An 18,141-nucleotide genomic window follows, 5' to 3' on the forward strand; every position below is an offset into this window, starting at 1 on the left:
ACCAGGAAATAGGTCGCTCTGAGATGTTACCGCCAGCAATGCCAAAATAAATAATGCCAGTCACCTGGATTCCGAGAAAACACGATGGTCACAGAAGGTGGAGTTGAACAACCATGACACACTGTCTCATGCAACTAACAACGAAACGACTGTAATACTGTGATTTTGAGCCAAAAGGACAAAACCTGAGACTTGCGTGATTCTGACAACCTGTACATGCACCACCGAGACAAGAACTGCTGGGCCCCAAGACATTCTAGGCTGCAACACACATTTCATGTAACAGTGTTTAGCAGATTTTTTTTTTTTTTTTTTTTTAATTGTGAGACTGTCTCCAGACTGCTGCTCCAAAGAGCAAATATACGGCTCCAAGAATAGTTCCTGACAATTTACAATATCAAGGTATTGGCGATCAAGAGTACATACTTTTGTAGGATTACCAGAGTTTCTAGCCCTCCTGAATAGCAGCAGGACTCACGTAACACTTCGCAGGGTCTGGGCTAAAATCTGAAATCGGTTACAGTATGATATTTAGGACAAACCTCATAGTTTAATGTAACAACAGGTTACATGAAAAGGGAAGTAGTTTATAGCTGTTAAGATACCCAATTTTAATTTACTGTGGAAGAATTTGAATGTAGTTTGAAACCTATACCAACTGCCATGGCAATTAGCAGAAGTAGCCAAAAATGTAGGAGCAGAAAACCTTCATTCATGACTACAGATGTTACATAACCATGCAATATAAGTTGGAGTAATTTTAACTATCCTAGGGAAAAAAGACCCCTATTTTACTTGCACCACATGAAACAAACTTCCTGTACAACTGTTATAAAATTTTCTTTGGAAATTAAATGAAGCACTTTTCAAAGAAGGTATATCCGGATTTTAAAATGTCACCATTAGAAGTGGATTAGTTTAAGAGGACAAGCATGGGATAGTAAATTGATCATATGCTTTTCAAAGGAACCATCCTGGAATTTATCTTAAATTATTTAGGAAAAACAGACAGAAGCTAAATTTGGATGATCAGATGGGTATTCGAGCTTGTTTGAAGACCAATATCTTAACCACTGCATGGAAGAAAACACTTCCACAGGGAAAATCTTTTGCAAACAAATAAAACTTACATATCTGACCAAGTTCACACACATACTGGAATCAGTCATCAAAATGCGGATATTGCAATAATGTTTATCAAGCAACTGAGGGCTGTAAAATAAACATTAAAGTTTCCATGTATGTATAGTAAAATGGACAAGTAGTTGATTGTGCCATATTTCAAACAGGAACTACAAACTATTAATTCCAGCAATAGATATGTACACGAAAAGAGATCATGTTGAAAAAAATTAACTGCTAAATCTGTAAAAAAAAGACTGTAGCAACCAGGAAAGATAAAGGAAAATAGCAGGTAAGAAATAGGAAATATCTTAAACACAACAGATGCTACACAACAGGTATAAGGCAAGACTTAGAATTGCTGACTGACAAACGAAAGTGCTCGATTTTATCAGAATGGTAGTGAAGCACAACTTACAATGACTACTGTACAAAACTGAAGGGAAAGAAAGGAATTATCTACATACCCGACTACAGTCTAAAACGACCTTCCAAATGATGCACTTGTGTGTCGTATAGAGCACATATTGGCAACGTTTCATCATGTCAAGTTAGAGGTAGTCAATGGGAGGGTGGAATGGTGTAGCCAATGACAGATGATGCCCATATGCCAGAAGTAAGAATTTTTCACATGTTCTATACAAGTTTTACATAAACATTTATGCTATCAATTTATTCATAGTACCTTTGCACCTGCTTGCAATGTTGAAGTAGCTGTTAATGATTTAGGCTGAAACATAAAATCTTGACTCTGGTGGCACATAGATCTACACCACTGTCCAAGGCCTGGGTTAAGGTGGAAGGTGACAGTTTTGTTGTTACTAAGGAATCTTGGTTGTAGTGAAGGACTTATCTGTAGTGTAGTCCAAGGTTCACATCAGATTGGGTAATGATAGTGAAGCGTATGCAAAGAAAGGTATCAGTACACAGCACACTGTAAGTGGTTTGTGCAGCATTAATATTGGCAAAGGCCAACAGTCAGTTTCTTCACATACCAATGTAAAAACTGATTTATTATTCTTCTGTTTCTAACGTCTGCCAGTAAAGAAAATAAATCCCACAGGAAATGGATTGGGAAAGGAGTTGATCAAAAAGATCAAAAGACTTAATGAAAACACCATCATTACATACCATTCACAATTACAATCCGCAGGATGATATAAGCTTTTACATCATACAAAAGGTCTATATGAAACACGTCTTGCGAATTTCCCTGGTACAGAAAGAAAATTTTATCACGAAACATGCAATGTTTCATGTACAATGACCAAGGAAAGAAAATCCACAAACAATAATGTAGCGCTGTTTTATTGCACTAGCCACTGCCGAATGGTGTATATCATTTCACTGTGCTGTGTTTGGGTTGTTTATTATACAAGTGATGAGGCAGTGGCTGGTCCATTGCAGGCAAAACCTGAGTATGCCACTTTTGCTTACACATGCTCATTATGAATCAGAAAACATAAGTTTGATGGCACACTTATGTCTTCGAAACTAAGCCCTACAGGAGACAAACAGAGACAAATTTGTGGAAGTGGTATTGGACAGGCACGCAACTTGAGAATATCACAGGAACATATTTGCTCAAAAATAAGCATCAACATATTTCTTACAAGGAAAACGTCTAGTTCTACGAATGAAGACATTTTACTAAAATGTACTATGGTCTGGGGCTGTGCTGCAAATGTATATATGCAGAGTTTGTTAAAGCTTCCAAAGACGGCCACTACATGTACCATGAAAATATGTTGTAGAAATCGTTGCAGAGACAAATTTAAAGATCTCCAGATATTAACTGTCCGAGCACTGTACACATACGAAGTCATTCCTTTCTTAAATCTTAACTGCTCAGCTAATTGCAGTTGAGACACACATGATTACAACACTGAAAATCAGAATGATAACCACATAGAAAGCAAGTGTCTAAAATTAATGGATAAAGACTCAATAGGTGCATGCAGTTTTTTTTTTTTTCTCCCCAGTAAGCTTCCACACGACATGAATAATATCAAGGTTTGCCCCTACACTGAAGGCATATCTAAATTTAAATTTTTGATAGCAAACAAGTTCTAATTACCATAGGCTATAAGAATGCTCACTGCTGCTGTTTCTCACTTGTTTTTCTTCAGATGCACTGCTAGCTGTAACTGCCCTCGCCAATGCAAGAAGAAAGATGGTTTGAATATGATGTCGAAAGGTACTGCAATAAGTTCAACTTCATCATTGGCTGCCTGCCACTGCCACTGATAATTCAACATCAAATGTAGCTGTGTGAGCAGCAGGTTCTCATAAAATAGTGCCTGACAGAGAGAGATGATTACTACAGTAACTTTACATCCCTATCCATTTATTCTGATTAGGTTTCCTATGGTTTTTCCTAACCCTGAAGCAAGTGCTGTGATGGTTCTTGAAGAAACTTCATTTCACGTACATATTATTTTTCTTTACACAATTATAATATTTTATTGTCCTTGGAAATTTCATGAAAAGTTAGTGTTCATTTACAAGGAGTTTGTTTTTCGATTAATAATAAAAAATAAATAAATAAATAGATAAATAAATAAAAAAAGACAGTTTAACTGAAAGAGGACCCTCTGAAAGTTCAACTACCTACGAAAACTGAGACAAAATGTACAACACTGTATTGGACAACTAACAATTAAAGTTTCGTGAAATGGCTATTTTTGAAGGCCAGCAAGAAAGAGCATGGTGTATTCTACGGGAAGAATCAAGTAGGAGAAAATTTTGTGCAAGATGGCTGATTCGCAAATACTGACCACAAGCAAGGCAAAAATGCATTTTTCTGAACATTTGAAACCTTTCATACAGAATCCACACGATACTGTGGATTTATTTGTTATTGTGGATGAGACATGGGTCCACAATTTCATGACAGAAAGAAAACACCAATCAAAGCAGTGGGTGGATGCTGGTGGTTCTGCTATCATGGAAGAAAAGTCCATGACTGCAAAACAAAAAAATTCAGGGCAACATACCTGTAAACTAAGGTGCTCTGGAAATAGGAAGGTCCACATCATTGACTAGACTTGTCAGTTTCTGACTAATAGTGAATCTAGTCACAATGTGTTTCCCTATAAAAAAGCAGACACTTTGTAACCCAAGATTAACTTTTGACGAATTTCTGAGGTTAATAAACTGTGCGAAACAAAGAATTTTATTTTATGTGAGCATGGCATTTTAGTCACCCATCTGAATGAAATACACACTACACAACACATGGCTGGAAAAGAAAACAAGTCCTGTGAAGGGTTATGCCAGATGTGGATCAGTGATTTGCAGAACTCCACAAAAGCACCTTAGGGGTGAAACCTAAAAAAAAAAAAAAAAAAAAAAAAAAAAAAAAAAAAAAAAAAAAAAAAAAAACGGGGACAAGTATATTCCACAGAATGCATGAGTTGACAAGTGTGACTATTAACAAACCATCAGTTTAATAAGTCACTATTGCCGAATACTCACACAATCACTTACAGAAGAATGGAATGTTAGGACCTCGGTGAAGAGCAGCTTGGACTCTAAATAGAGATGGGTCATTTGTGAAGGAAAATGTCCAAAGGAATGATTTGCTAGACTATATGGAAGGACTAAGATACAACTTCTACGAAATCGTTAATCACTGTTCATTTCTGGTCAGTCTCATTTCCACCTTAGTCCCGTTCTTTTTCAGGTTCCCTAGTTTCAGCTCCATCCTTCATTCAGTTATAGTTCCTTTTGTTCAATTGTGTTCGTCCCTTCTTGTTCAACATCACACCATATTGAAAACTCGCTTCTAGTTCATTGTCGCTATTTAGAGTCCATGACAGCTAATTTATAGCAAAGTTATATCTACACCTGAAAATGAACACAAAATGTGTCCTGATTCACTATATATACTATATCAAAGGCAGAGCCATGTGTGAAAGCACCCACTTGATTTACCAACTGACCTGCCTACACTGTGATGCATTCTATGTGGGAATGACCAGCAACAAACTGTCCATTCGCATGAATGGACACAGGCAGACAGTGTTTGTTGGTAATGAGGATCACCCTGTGGCTAAACATGCCTTGGTGCACGGCCAGCACATCTTGGCACAGTGTTACACCGTCCATTCCAGTCTGTTTTGTTTGAACAAATCACCAACTTTCATAGTTTGAATTTTGAAAATTCCTGGTCCCACCCGAGGCTGACGTGTACACGCTATCCACCTACTAAATGTTCTTTGCACCTACTAGTTTCCAGACGGCACCTTTGTTCACAGAGTGTGACCACTACGATGGAGAAAGGAGCCTGTGACCACTGGAAACAGTGTCACAGATTACCCCCAAAGTTTGAAACCCAATACAAACATACAGTAGCTTGAAACTTCCTGGCAGATTAAAACTGTGTGCCGGACCGAGACCCGAACTCTGCTAATTTATAATTTTTAATCTGCCAGGAAGTTTCATATCAGCACACGCTCCACTGCAGAGTGAAAATCTCATACAGTAGCTTTCTTACTCCCCATCGCTCATCACAACAAAACTAATAACACAAGAGCACAGATATAGGTGAGCAACTAATAATTACTAAACTGAAGTGATAAAGTGTGGATAATTTCTTCCATTTAACCATTAAACTATCAAAAAATTCATCTGTTACAGAACTAAATCATTTTCCTAACACAGAATTCAACTAACAGCAAATAAAAGTGTGCAATGCAAACCTTTTTACCCATAAAGTCGCTGGTTCCAATCTCGTTAGTAGAATTTTTAAAAATTTAAATTCCATATATATTACCAAATTGAAATGTAGATTAAGAAATAGAGAATTACATTTCTTAACAAAAATTACATATTTTAACTTTTTAAATTACTGCTTATAAAACAGAGCATTTTAGATTTATTTCAAATTTGAATAATTCAATGATCTAGGTAAGTAGTGTAAAACTACTAATTTGCATAGGTATTTGAAAATTGTGAATAAAGTTATAGCTCTTCCAAGTTTGGAAATTGTGTAAAATGTATATCTATCTGTCTCAACATAAATGACTATAATTCCAGTTCCAATGCTGATACAGCAGTCAAACTTAACGTAACAGAAAGCTAATGAGTAGAGCTTCAGGTTCACATGTAACATGGTGGGTTTCTAAGAATTTTTACAAGCAAGGTCACTGACATTGACCTTGAAAATCTCAATGTGTTGTATAGTACTGCCCTGCAAGTTACTATAACGCGGTAAATATCAAGAAGGCATGCCAAAGGCATTCTGCCCAAATATTTATTTCATCTTAATTTCAAGAGCAAAGAAAGGTCTGAGATGATGACCCAATGAAAGATGGGTACATGTAATTAGGGTAAAGTCTTACCCAGTTGTGGACGTCACATGGGTGACTATAACAATGATGTCAATTAACATAACTTTTAAAGTTTATTTCATATATCGAACATTGTAACAACAATGTTCATCCATTCATGATGACAAACAACAAATGGAGAATTGAGAGCAAAATTGCACCATGAAGAGGATGTCTGAAATGTTGAAATTTACAAAACTGGTGCTGAGAGGAACATACTTTAATCAAAGCCAAGCACAATATCATGTCAAATGACAAAATATATAATAACATTACTTTGATCAAGAAAGTAAAAAGCCCCAATCAGCAGCCAGAAGTTTATTAAAACTTGACCTAGGTTTCGATACTACTGTGAGTATCTTCTTCAGAAGTATATGATGTTACTTGGTTACATATTTGTTGAAACATATTACATAATCATGAGCTAATCGGCTCAAGTCACATGCAGTAATTAAAATGTCCAGTGAAACTGTAAATCTTAGTTAGATGTTTGCTATTGGTCAACAGCCATATATATTTCACTTTTACTGTTTTAACGGATACTTCAATTACTGCATGTGACTCGAGTGGTTAGCTCAAGATTCACATAATACGTTTCAACTAATGTAACCAAGTAATGTCTTGTACTTCTGAAGAAGATAAGGAAATACGGAAGTGTCCGATCCCGCCCGTCTGCTTTGACCCATGACGTCACAAATATGGCGGGAAAAAAAAAAGACACACACACACACTTTCCACAAGAAGCCTAATGACACTAACGGGACAAGTGCGGGAAATGGGGTGTTATGGGTGGGGGGGGGGGGGGGGGTGGCAAACTAAATATAAACAAATTTAGACACCTTGCGTAGCTACAATGTGTAAGTGAAGACAGCCATGCATGAATACCCACCCACCTCCCCAGGGGTCGTAACCCCTGCAACCCATAGAAGATAAAGATGCTTCTGTAGCTGATTAGTGTTTTTTGTCTTTTTTTTTTTAAAAAAAACACAACTCACGGGATAGAACGAACATATCAGAAAGATAAATATAATAAACTAAAACAGAAATAGGAGGAAACAGATAATTAAAATAAGTAATAAGTGTTTTTAAATTAAAAAAAAAAAAATCTCACGAGATAGAACGAACAGATCAGAAAAGTAAATAAAATTAGATAAAACAGAACTGGAGACAGCCACACTCAAACCAAACTCTGCGCCGTCATGACGTCACACACGACATCCTTACGTCACGGGTCATAGCCGACGCGTGGGATCAGACGCTTCTGTCGACCCGAAGATAATTATAGAACTATTGAAACCTAAATCAAGTTTAAATAAATAAACTAATGACAACTGATTGGCAGTTTGTCTTATTAATCAAAGCTTACAATTGCTTTTAACAGCCATGTTCAAGACTGCATAATTACATTACAAAATGATGACATAAAACACATCTGTGCTGTCCTAATGCTAAAGGAAACCTTAAACTTGAATCTAGGGTACTAGGACTACACTGTCATCAAGCGCATATAGTGAGTTATAACCCTGTTGTTTGCCAAGTTTGCGAATTAAAACGCAAAACTGATTTTGAAACTAAACATGAACATAAGAACAAACATCACAAACTACTGTCATTCATTATGTAGCCTATAATGTGATCATCTACTTACAGTTTGAAAACGGAAACATAGACAATCATAGACAAAGAGCTAATAAAAACCAGCAGCATATCACATATTACCATTATTATATAAATAAACTATATACTTTATAGAATGTGTCATCAAACCCATCACAATCTAGCAATGGGAATCACATTTCAGAATAAAAACAGAAGGTGTTACTTAAATCTTCGGCAAGCAAATGCATAGTCAGAGCCCAAAATACAGTATCATATCATATTTGGTTAGAGCCATGAGAAGAGCTTCATGCAAAACTTGGAAATCAAATCATTACAGAAAAGAGTACCTCTCAGAGTTAACTAGTCATTAGAAATCATGTTTCTGAAGAAAGAGACTGCTACAAATCAAGTTACTGTCAGCCAAAATAATGAGATGAATGGTGAAAGGAAAAAGCAGTTATAGAACAGGCTACAGGTTTTATACAATTGGCTACTTGCTTCGTTAGAATGCACAAGCATGTTACAGAATAGAAATTCTGGCAAAAACTCAGCATTACAGGAAGCTCTTACAATGTTATTTTCCAGGCATTTGGAAAATACCTGTTTTCCCTCCATGGCTTTCCTTTTGCGTCCAGAGTATACTATAAAGAAAGTACCAAAGCACACATTATGTAAGTTCAGTTAAATGTTTAATAATTAAATGATACTATTCATGCTAGAGACATTATGTACAAATGAACATGCATACTAAAATGGCAAGTTGTGTGTTGAGCCTGAAAAATGGACACTATTATAATTAACAAAAATTAAATGTTAAACACTAGGCTGTTACATAAAGTACTAAGAAGCCCTGTTTTAGAAACCTGGACTTTCTAAATGAGTCAGTGTACTTTCTAAATGAGTGAGTGTACACCATGAAAAGAAGTACATGTCATTCCATGAGGTTTTTGATATTCACAGTGTTCTCTTTTGTTTCACAAATGATCATTTACTGCATAAACAATTCCCCTATAGGCATGTAAACAGTATCAGCAAGAAGGATTTTGTGCCTTGTCGTAACATAGAAATAAGCTGCAAGCAGCATTTAACTGTTTCTTATTCTGACAACTAGGCTACCACTACGTTATGCAGTAAAAGTTCACAGTGAATACACGTCGTTTGTGAAATCTTACATAGGCAAGGTCAATGAAAAATGTCAGTGTACAGCTGTAAGAGAGTTTATTTTGATATGTTAACATGTACTGAAAGTACACCTAGTAGTTATTCTCAGCTTTATAAAACTGTGGGATGTAATGATAAGCTGTTATTCTCTGACGAATTTGTAATGTTAAACATGGCGAACACTTGCATTAATGGATTACCCATTCGGGAAAAATGTTTCATTATATATTTTCCGTATATGAAACCTAAAATGTAGTCACGTTATACAATGTTACTGAATGGCATCGGAATCAATGACTAACACATGTGCATTATTAAGTGGAACTTACCCAACGGGAAGGGAGTGGGCGGAGTAGGTAGAAGACAAAAAGGGAACGGTATCTGGTGATGAATAATAAAATTGTCATTTTCAGTTAAAGAGTTTCCTGGTTATGTCATCAGCCCATTTAAATTTTCTGCAACTTCTTTCACATTTAGCGCACTTATTGTATGGTTAAAACGATTATCAATGTTTCAAATTTAAGAAGTGCTCTTGGGAAGATTAAGTAAAAAGTGAAATTTGCAGACCCCTTTATATTACCACTTTTACCCATTTCGCCGCATAAGAAACGCAAAGTCCCTTCTCTACTGAAAGGTAGACCAAGAAAATGACCTGAGTGGACATCCAAGCACGCCTCGACGTAAACGAGGAGCGAAATGGTTAAGGTAATACTAACAAAGTCTTACTATACTAGCTTCAAGTGAGCTTCTGAGAATTACCTTTACACTGTTGAGCCGCGAAGGAACAAGAAATATTTTAAACAATTTGAGGCGACAAACGTTTTACAATTATACACAGTAACATAACAAACCAAACGCACATATGTTGTCCTTTCCTAACCTGCAATACACCAAAACGCCTTCACAATGTTTATTTTATTTATATCGATATATTTTCTATACACAGAAAAAGAAACACTGGCGTCTAAACTTCCGATAAGACTCGTGCTTAGCTTACTTTAAATCACACAGCTGATCCGCATGCCTTTAAACACAAGTCACACATTTTAACACAACTTCATAGACCAAAGATGCAAACGGCTCGTAGCAACAGTAATCACTGCGTAGCTATGAAGTCCTGTACGACGGTAACGATTTTGAACGCAATAAATAGGAATAGTTCTCATATTTATCATTTCTCATGTAATATTATAATTTCAGGGTCCAGTAACAGTGTGAAAGTTCTGTGTTATTTTTATAAAGCATATAATGTTCAACACTAAAGCGAATCCGTTTTACTCATTGTTGCAGGTACAGAGGAAACTTGGCGTGAAACATGATGCATTACAGTAAAATAACGCGGTAATAACGATTTGTTAGAAATAAGACGGTGAATTTAGTACATCAGTGCAGCAGAGGAATGTAAGACTTTTGAGACGAAAGAAAAGAAAAAAATTAAAATCTGCCTGTACAAGCGTGCCGGGTGTCATGGCCCATAGAATTGTCGTCTTTTAATATCATTTTTATTATTATTAAGAGGCCTGCACATGTTCAAATTTGTTGACAATTATAGCTGTCAAACCTTCAACATAGAGAAGCGATCTCAGACTATCAATAACACTGACAAAAATTGAGAACTGGCAACGAGAGCTTACAGTTAAAATGTCGAACACGCAAATGAAAGCGTGTGCTGCAGTTATATTAGCCGTAGATAGCTTGCAAGCGGTAGAAAACAACTAAAAAGACGAAACGGGCCCGAGACTGGTTGGAAAAAAGGAACGACTGATCACGAGTTAATTTACTGACTGAAGTCAGAACCATGGACCCGAAAGTTGTTTTCCCACGAGCCCTGGTTCATGCTTATAGGTATTAGCGCTGATACGAGATAAAATAGAGAAGCAAAATACCGTACGTTAATGAGAGAGGCAGTCGCAGTCGAGAAGAGGATAGGAGTGAGTTAGTGATTTTTGGCGACAGGCAAGTCATCTTAATGTTTAAGTTTATTTCTGTAATATCAGCTAGCACCATTAGTAAAATTCCGTGGAAACCTATTAAGCAATTATATCTGCCTGGCAAGAATCTGTTCAGGCAATTAACGTTTAACAGTTTCTTTTCTCGCTTTTTGATAATTTGGCGAAACTGACATTTCTTTCACAGACCTCTTACTAGTCATTGCTGATATATCACCTATTTTTCGAAATGGGTGCGTTTTCTATATAATACCCCAATTTATACTATATTTTCAAATTAATGAAGTAAGCAGGGTCTTCGAGAATCAACGTTAACCGTCCTAAAGTGGTATATACAATGATATATATACTACTCAAGAGGACGTCGTTATCAGGAGAAAGAAAACTGGCGTTCTACGGATTGGAGCGTGGAATGTCAGATCCCTTAATAGGGCAGGTAGGTTAGAAAATTTAAAAAGGGAAATGGATAGGTTAAAGTTAGATATAGTGGGAATTAGTGAAGTTCGGTGGCAGGAGGAACAAGACTTTTGGTCAGGTGATTACAGGGGTATAAATACAAAATCAAATAGAGGTAATGCAGGAGTAGGTTTAATAATGAATAAAAAAATAGGAGTGATGGTTAGCTACTACAAACAGCATAGTGAACGCATTATTGTGGCCAAGATAGACACGAAGCCCATGCCTACTAGAGTAGTACAAGTTTATATGCCAACTAGCTCTGCAGATGATGAAGAAATTGATGAAATGTATGACGAGATAAAAGAAATTATTCAGGTAGTGAAGGGAGACGAAAATTTAATAGTCATGGGTGACTGGAATTCGTCAGTAGGAAAAGGGAGAGAAGGAAACATAGTAGGTGAATATGGATTGGGGGGAAGAAATGAAAGAGGAAGCCGCCTGGTAGAATTTTGCACAGAGCATAATTTAATCATAGCTAACACTTGGTTCAAGAATCATAAAATAAGGTTGTATACCTGGAAGAATCCTGGAGATACTAAAAGGTATCAGATAGATTATATAATGGTAAGACAGAGATTTAGGAACCAGGTTTTAAATTGTAAGACATTTCCAGGGGCAGATATGGATTCTGACCACAATCTCTTGGTTATGAACTGCAGATTGAAACTGAAGAAACTGCAAAAAGGTGGGAATTTAAGGAGATGGGACCTGGATAAACTGAAAGAACGAGAGGTTGTAGAGAGTTTCAGGGAAAGCATAAGGGAACAATTGACAGGAATGGGGGAAAGAAATACAGTAGAAGAAGAATGGGTAGCTCTGAGGGATGAAGTAGTGAAAGCAGCAGACGATCAAGTAGGTAAAAAGACGAATTTAATTGATGAAAGGAGAAAATATAAAAATGCAGTCAATGAAGCAGGCAAAAAGGAATACAAACGTCTCAAAAATGAGATCGACACGCAGTGCAAAATGGCTAAGCAGGGATGGCTAGAGGACAAATGTAAGGATGTAGAGCCTTGTCTCACTAGGGGTAAGATAGATACTGCCTACAGGAAACTTAAAGAGACCTTTGGAGAGAAGAGAACCACTTGTATGAATATCAAGAGCTAAGATGGCAACCCAGTTCTAAGCAAAGAAGGGAACGCAGAAAGGTGGAAGGAGTATATAGAGGGTTTATACAAGGGCGATGTACTTGAGGACAATATTATGGAAATGGAAGAGGATGTAGATGAAGATGAAATGGGAGATACAATACTGCGTGAAGAGTTTGACAGAGCACTGAAAGACCTGAGTCGAAACAAGGCCCCGGGAGTAGACAACATTCCATTAGAACTACTGACGGCCTTGGGAGAGCCAGTCCTGACAAAACTCTACCATCTGGTGAGCAAGATGTATGAGACAGGTGAAATAAGACTTCAAGAAGAATATAATAATTCCAATCCCAAAGAAAGCAGGTGTTGACACATGTGAAAATTACCGAACTATCAGTTTAATAAGTCACAGCTGCAAAATACTAACGCGAATTCTTTAAAGAGGAATGGAAAAACTGGTAGAAGCGGACCTCGGGGAAGATCAGTTTGGATTCCGTAGAAATGTTGGAACACGTGAGGCAATACTAACCTTACGACTTATCTTAGAAGAAAGATTAAGAAAAGGCAAACCTACATTTCTAGCATTTGTAGACTTAGAGAAAGCTTTTGACAATGTTGACTGGAATACTCTCTTTCAGATTCTGAAGGTGGCAGGGGTAAAATACAGGGAGCGAAAGGCTATTTACAATTTGTACAGAAACCAGATGGCAGTTATAAGAGTCGAGGGACATGAAAGGGAAGCAGTGGTTGGGAAAGGAGTGAGACAGGGTTGTAGCCCCTCCACGATGTTATTCAATCTGTATATTGAGCAAGCAGTAAAGGAAACAAAAGAAAAATTCGGAGTAGGTATTAAAATTCATGGAGAAGAAGTAAAAACTGAGGTTCGCCGATGACATTGTAATTCTGTCAGAGACAGCGAAGGACTTGGAAGAGAAGTTGAACGGAATGGACAGTGTCTTGAAAGGAGGATATAAGATGAACATCAACAAAAGCAAAACGAGGATAATGGAATGTAGTCAAATTAAATCGGGTGATGCTGAGGGAATTAAATTAGGAAATGAGACACTTAAAGTAGTAAAGGAGTTTTGCTATTTAGGGAGCAAAATAACCGATGATGGTCGAAGAAGAGAGGATATAAAATGTAGACTGGCAATGGCAAGGAAATCGTTTCTGCAGAAGAGAAATTTGTTAACATCGAGTATTGATTTAAGTGTCAGGAAGTCGTTTCTGAAAGTATTTGTATGGAGTGTAGCCATGTATGGAAGTGAAACGTGGACGATAAATAGTATGGACAAGAAGAGAATAGAAGCTTTCGAAATGTGGTGCTACAGAAGAATGCTGAAGATAAGGTGGGTAGATCACGTAACTAATGAGGAGGTATTGAATAGGATTGGGGAGAAGAGAAGTTTGTGGCACAACTTGACTAGAAGAAGGGATCGGTTGGTAGGACATGTTTTGAGGCATCAAGGGATCAGAAATTTAGCATTGGAGGGCAGCGTGGAGGGTAAAAATCGTAGAGGGAGACTAAGAGATCAATACACTAAGCAGATACAGAAGGATGTAGGTTGCAGTAGGTACTGGGAGATGAAGAAGCTTGCACAGGATAGAGTAGCATGGAGAGCTGCATCAAACCAGTCTCAGGACTGAAGACCACAACAACAACAACAACAACCCTTGAATAGGCATATCAAAATTCTTTTGTGTTACTAAGACGTCTTAAAAACTGAATGAGAGGCATAGCATACACAACGGCGTATTGAAAAATAAGTAGTGCACACTAACGTCGCTTAGTTGATTCCTGAAGCTCTGTGAACATCTGAATGGAGAATATTGTCAAATCGTCAATACTTGACCTCACACGTTCAGCATGTTTTGACAGTATTGAGAATATTTTGAGATCCATCAATACTGCTCGTAAGTGTTTCTAGTATTGACAATGCTTCTATACCCGCCCTCAGACGGTCAATATATTGTCAGTTTGACAGTATTATTGAACGTATGAGGGCTCCTTTAACATTTCATTATCAAGTTGTAGAGACTGAGCTAGCATTGACATATAAAGATTAGGGAAAGTGAAGTAGGACCACATTCTTTGGGAATGGAATTATTACATTCTTCTTGAAGTCTAGGGTATTTCGCCTGTGTCATACATCTTGCTCACTAGATTGAAGAGTTTTGTCATGGCTGGCTCTCCCAAGGCTATCAGTAGTCCTAACTGAATGTTGTCTACCCCGGGGTCGTTCATAATCAGCATAATATAACTTGAGAGAAAAACATTCCATGATTAAAATTAGTAGCTATTGAACTCAAGATATATTTACAATAGTCATATCTTAGTAGCAATACGGTAGTATAATGTTCGAACAATTCTACACGTTAATTCTTCAATGTCAGTGTTAACAAATAGCAGATTGAATACAGAGCATTTTGAATCTTTGTTTGGTATGAACTTTTCCGTTGCTAATGATGGTCGTTCATGTTGTTGTTGTTGCTGTGGTCTTCAGTCCAGAGTCTGGTTTGCTGCAGCTCTCCAGGCTATCCTGTGTAAGTGTCTTCACCCCCGAATAACTAATGCAACCTACATTCATACCACTGTCTCCCTCTACGATTTTTACCCTGCACACTTCCCTCCAATATTAAATTGGTGATCCCTTGATTCCTCAGAACGTGTCCTACCATGATCCCTTCTTCTAGTCAAGTTGTGCCACAAATTACTTTTCTCCCGAATTCTGTTCAGTACTTCCTCATTAGTTACGTGATCTACCCATGTAATCTTCAGCATTCTTCTGTAGCACCACATTTCCAAAGCTTCTATTCTCTTCATGTCTAAACTATTTATCGTCCATGTTTACTTCTATACATGGCTACACTCCATACAAATACTTTCAGAAACGACTTCCTGACACTTAAATCTATACTCGATGTTAACAAATTTCTCTTCGTCAGAAACGCTTTCATTGCCATTGCCAGTCAACATTTTATATCCACTTTACTTCGACCATCATCAGTTATTTTGCTCCTCAAATAGCAAAACTTATTTACTACTTTAAGTGTCTCATTTCCTAATCTAATTCCCTCAGCATCACCTGATTTAATTCGACTAGATTCCATTATCCTTGCTTTGCTTTTGTCGATGTTCATCTTGTATCCGCCTTTCAAGACACTGTCCATTCCGTTCAACTGCTCTTCCAGGTCCTTTTCTGTCTCTGGCAGAATGTCTGTCTCTGCCAGAATGTCATCGGCAAACCTCAAAAGTTTTTATTTCTTCTCCATCGACTTTAATTCCTATTACAATTTTTTCTTTTGTTTACTTTACTGCTTGCTCAGTATACGGATTGAATAATACTGGGGATAGGCTATACCCCTGACTCACTCCCTTCTCAGCCACTGCTTCCCTTTCATGGCCCTGGACTCTGCCATCTGATATCTGTGCAAATTGTAAATAGCGTTTCGCTTCCTACCACGTTTAGAATTTGAAAGGGAGTATTCCAGTCAGCATTGTCAAAAGCTTTCTCTAAATCTACAAATGCTAGAAACGTAGGTTTGCTGTTCCTTAATCTACCTTCTATTTTAAACCGTAGGCTCAATATTGCCTTGTGTGTTCCAACATTTCTATGAAATCCAAACTCATCTTCTCCAAGGTCGGCTTCTACCAGTTTTTCCATTCATCTGTAAATAATTCGTGTTAGTATTTTGCAGCCGTGACTTATTAAACTGATAGGTCGGTAATTTTCACACCTGTCAATGCCTGCTTTCTTTGGGATTGGAATTATTACATTCTTCTTGAAGTCTAGGGTATTTCGCCTGTGTCATACGTCTTGCTCACTAGATTGAAGAGTTTTGTCATGGCTGGCTCTCCCAAGGCTATCAGTAGTCCTAATTGAATGTTGTCTACCCCGAGGTCGTTCATAAACAGCATAATATTCAGAACGAATAGTGGAAAGCAGTCCCAGGTTTTGAATAAACAACAGCTTCAGATGTCTAGGTCTTCCTTTTTGCGAATAATTTAGTTGTGTTTTTTATCTCTCATGCTAAATGTTTCTTTGTTCTCATGCACATAAATGTGGTACCTGAATATATACTGTCTAAGAACAGTCATTAGTGCATGCTGGATATTTGTATTTGTTTGTGTCTGTGCTCTTACAACGATAACTTCAGTACACTTAAGTACTTGAAGATGGGTAAATCTATCGAGGTGCTATTTTCTGAAAATTCGCCACATTATCTGTAAATCACTAACTAATATATATATATATATATATATATATATATATATATATATATATATATATATATATATATATATAATAGTTAGTGATTTACAAGTTCCATAGATCATTTGCACGATTCCTTTGTCCAACAAGTCAGTTTACACAATATGTATAGACAGTTACTGTCAACATTAAAGAACACATTAGGCTAGCATGGAATAAAAGGACTTGTCAAGGAGAAATGATTTTAGATTAGATTTGTAATTTACTCCGATACCTGTCAGACATACTAAGTTACTGTACTGTGCAAATGATCAAAGGTTTTTGTTGCTGCATATTGAACTCATTTCTGAAGTACTGACAGGTTTAATAATAGGTGATAAGGGCCACGTTTTGAAAATTTTTGTATGCTGGGAAAACCTCAGATCACACATCAAGGGCCACGTTTGTCTCTAGTGTTGTAGGTATGGACCTCATTGTTCTTATGAAATGTGATGGATTATTTATGATGAATTGTATCAGCGAATATACATATTGTGACAGCAAAATTAAAATGCTTACCTCCTCAATGAGATACATACATCTACTTCTATGGTCAACTCCACATATTATTCTTATTGCTTGCTTTGGCAATCAGTACTTTCTTTCTAAGTGGTGAGTTATCCCAGAAAATTACTCCATAAGACATTGTTGAGTGGAAGTATGCCAAACACACTCTAAGAAAAAAAACTAGCTCACCACAAAGGAATTATCGAAATGGGTCGGAAATCGGTAGAGATGTAGTGCATGACCAGACAAATAAATGATAATAATTTCAGACAAACTGGATGTTTTATTCAAGAGAAAGAGCTTCACAAATTGAGCAAGTTAATAATACACTGGTCCACCTCTGGCCAGTTTGCAAGCAGTTACTTGGCATTGGTTTATGGTGTTGGTGGATGTCTTCATGAGAGATATTGTGCCAATTCTATCCAACTGGCGTGTTGGATCGTCAAAATCCCGAGCCATGCCATAATACCCTAACACTCCTGATTAGGGAGAGGTTCGGCGAGCTTGCTGATCTAGGCAGGGTTTGGAAAGAAGGAAGACAAGCAGTAGCAACTCTCAACATGTGTGGGTGGGCATTTCTTGCTGAAATGTAAGCCCAGGATTGCTTGCCATGAAAGGCAGCAAAACGGAGCGTTGAATATCGATGGACTGATGATAACCAAAGGGGTCC

The 18,141-nt window shown here is 37.2% G+C and overlaps 1 protein-coding gene across 3 annotated transcripts in view; it reads right to left on the reverse strand.

The window, feature by feature from the left end:
- LOC126242688 (uncharacterized) overlaps positions 1 to 10,289 on the reverse strand; it is a 103,268-nt gene extending 92,979 nt beyond the window's left edge. Inside the window, exons 1-2 of one of the 3 annotated variants that reach the window (XM_049948108.1) lie at positions 10,213 to 10,289; positions 8,655 to 8,695 (exon numbers count right to left, since the gene is read on the reverse strand). In XM_049948108.1, coding sequence (XP_049804065.1) covers positions 8,655 to 8,669 — 15 coding nt within the window. In that variant the 5' untranslated portion in view covers positions 8,670 to 8,695; positions 10,213 to 10,289. Of the gene's footprint in view, positions 1 to 8,624; positions 8,696 to 9,974; positions 10,048 to 10,212 lie in introns of those variants that run through there. The other 2 variants (XM_049948107.1, XM_049948109.1) reach the window with 2 other exon arrangements.
- Positions 10,290 to 18,141: the final 7,852 nt, after the last annotated feature.

This window comes from Schistocerca nitens, chromosome 1, assembly GCF_023898315.1.
Source record: "Schistocerca nitens isolate TAMUIC-IGC-003100 chromosome 1, iqSchNite1.1, whole genome shotgun sequence".
In the NCBI taxonomy this organism is placed as follows: Eukaryota; Metazoa; Arthropoda; class Insecta; order Orthoptera; family Acrididae; genus Schistocerca; species Schistocerca nitens.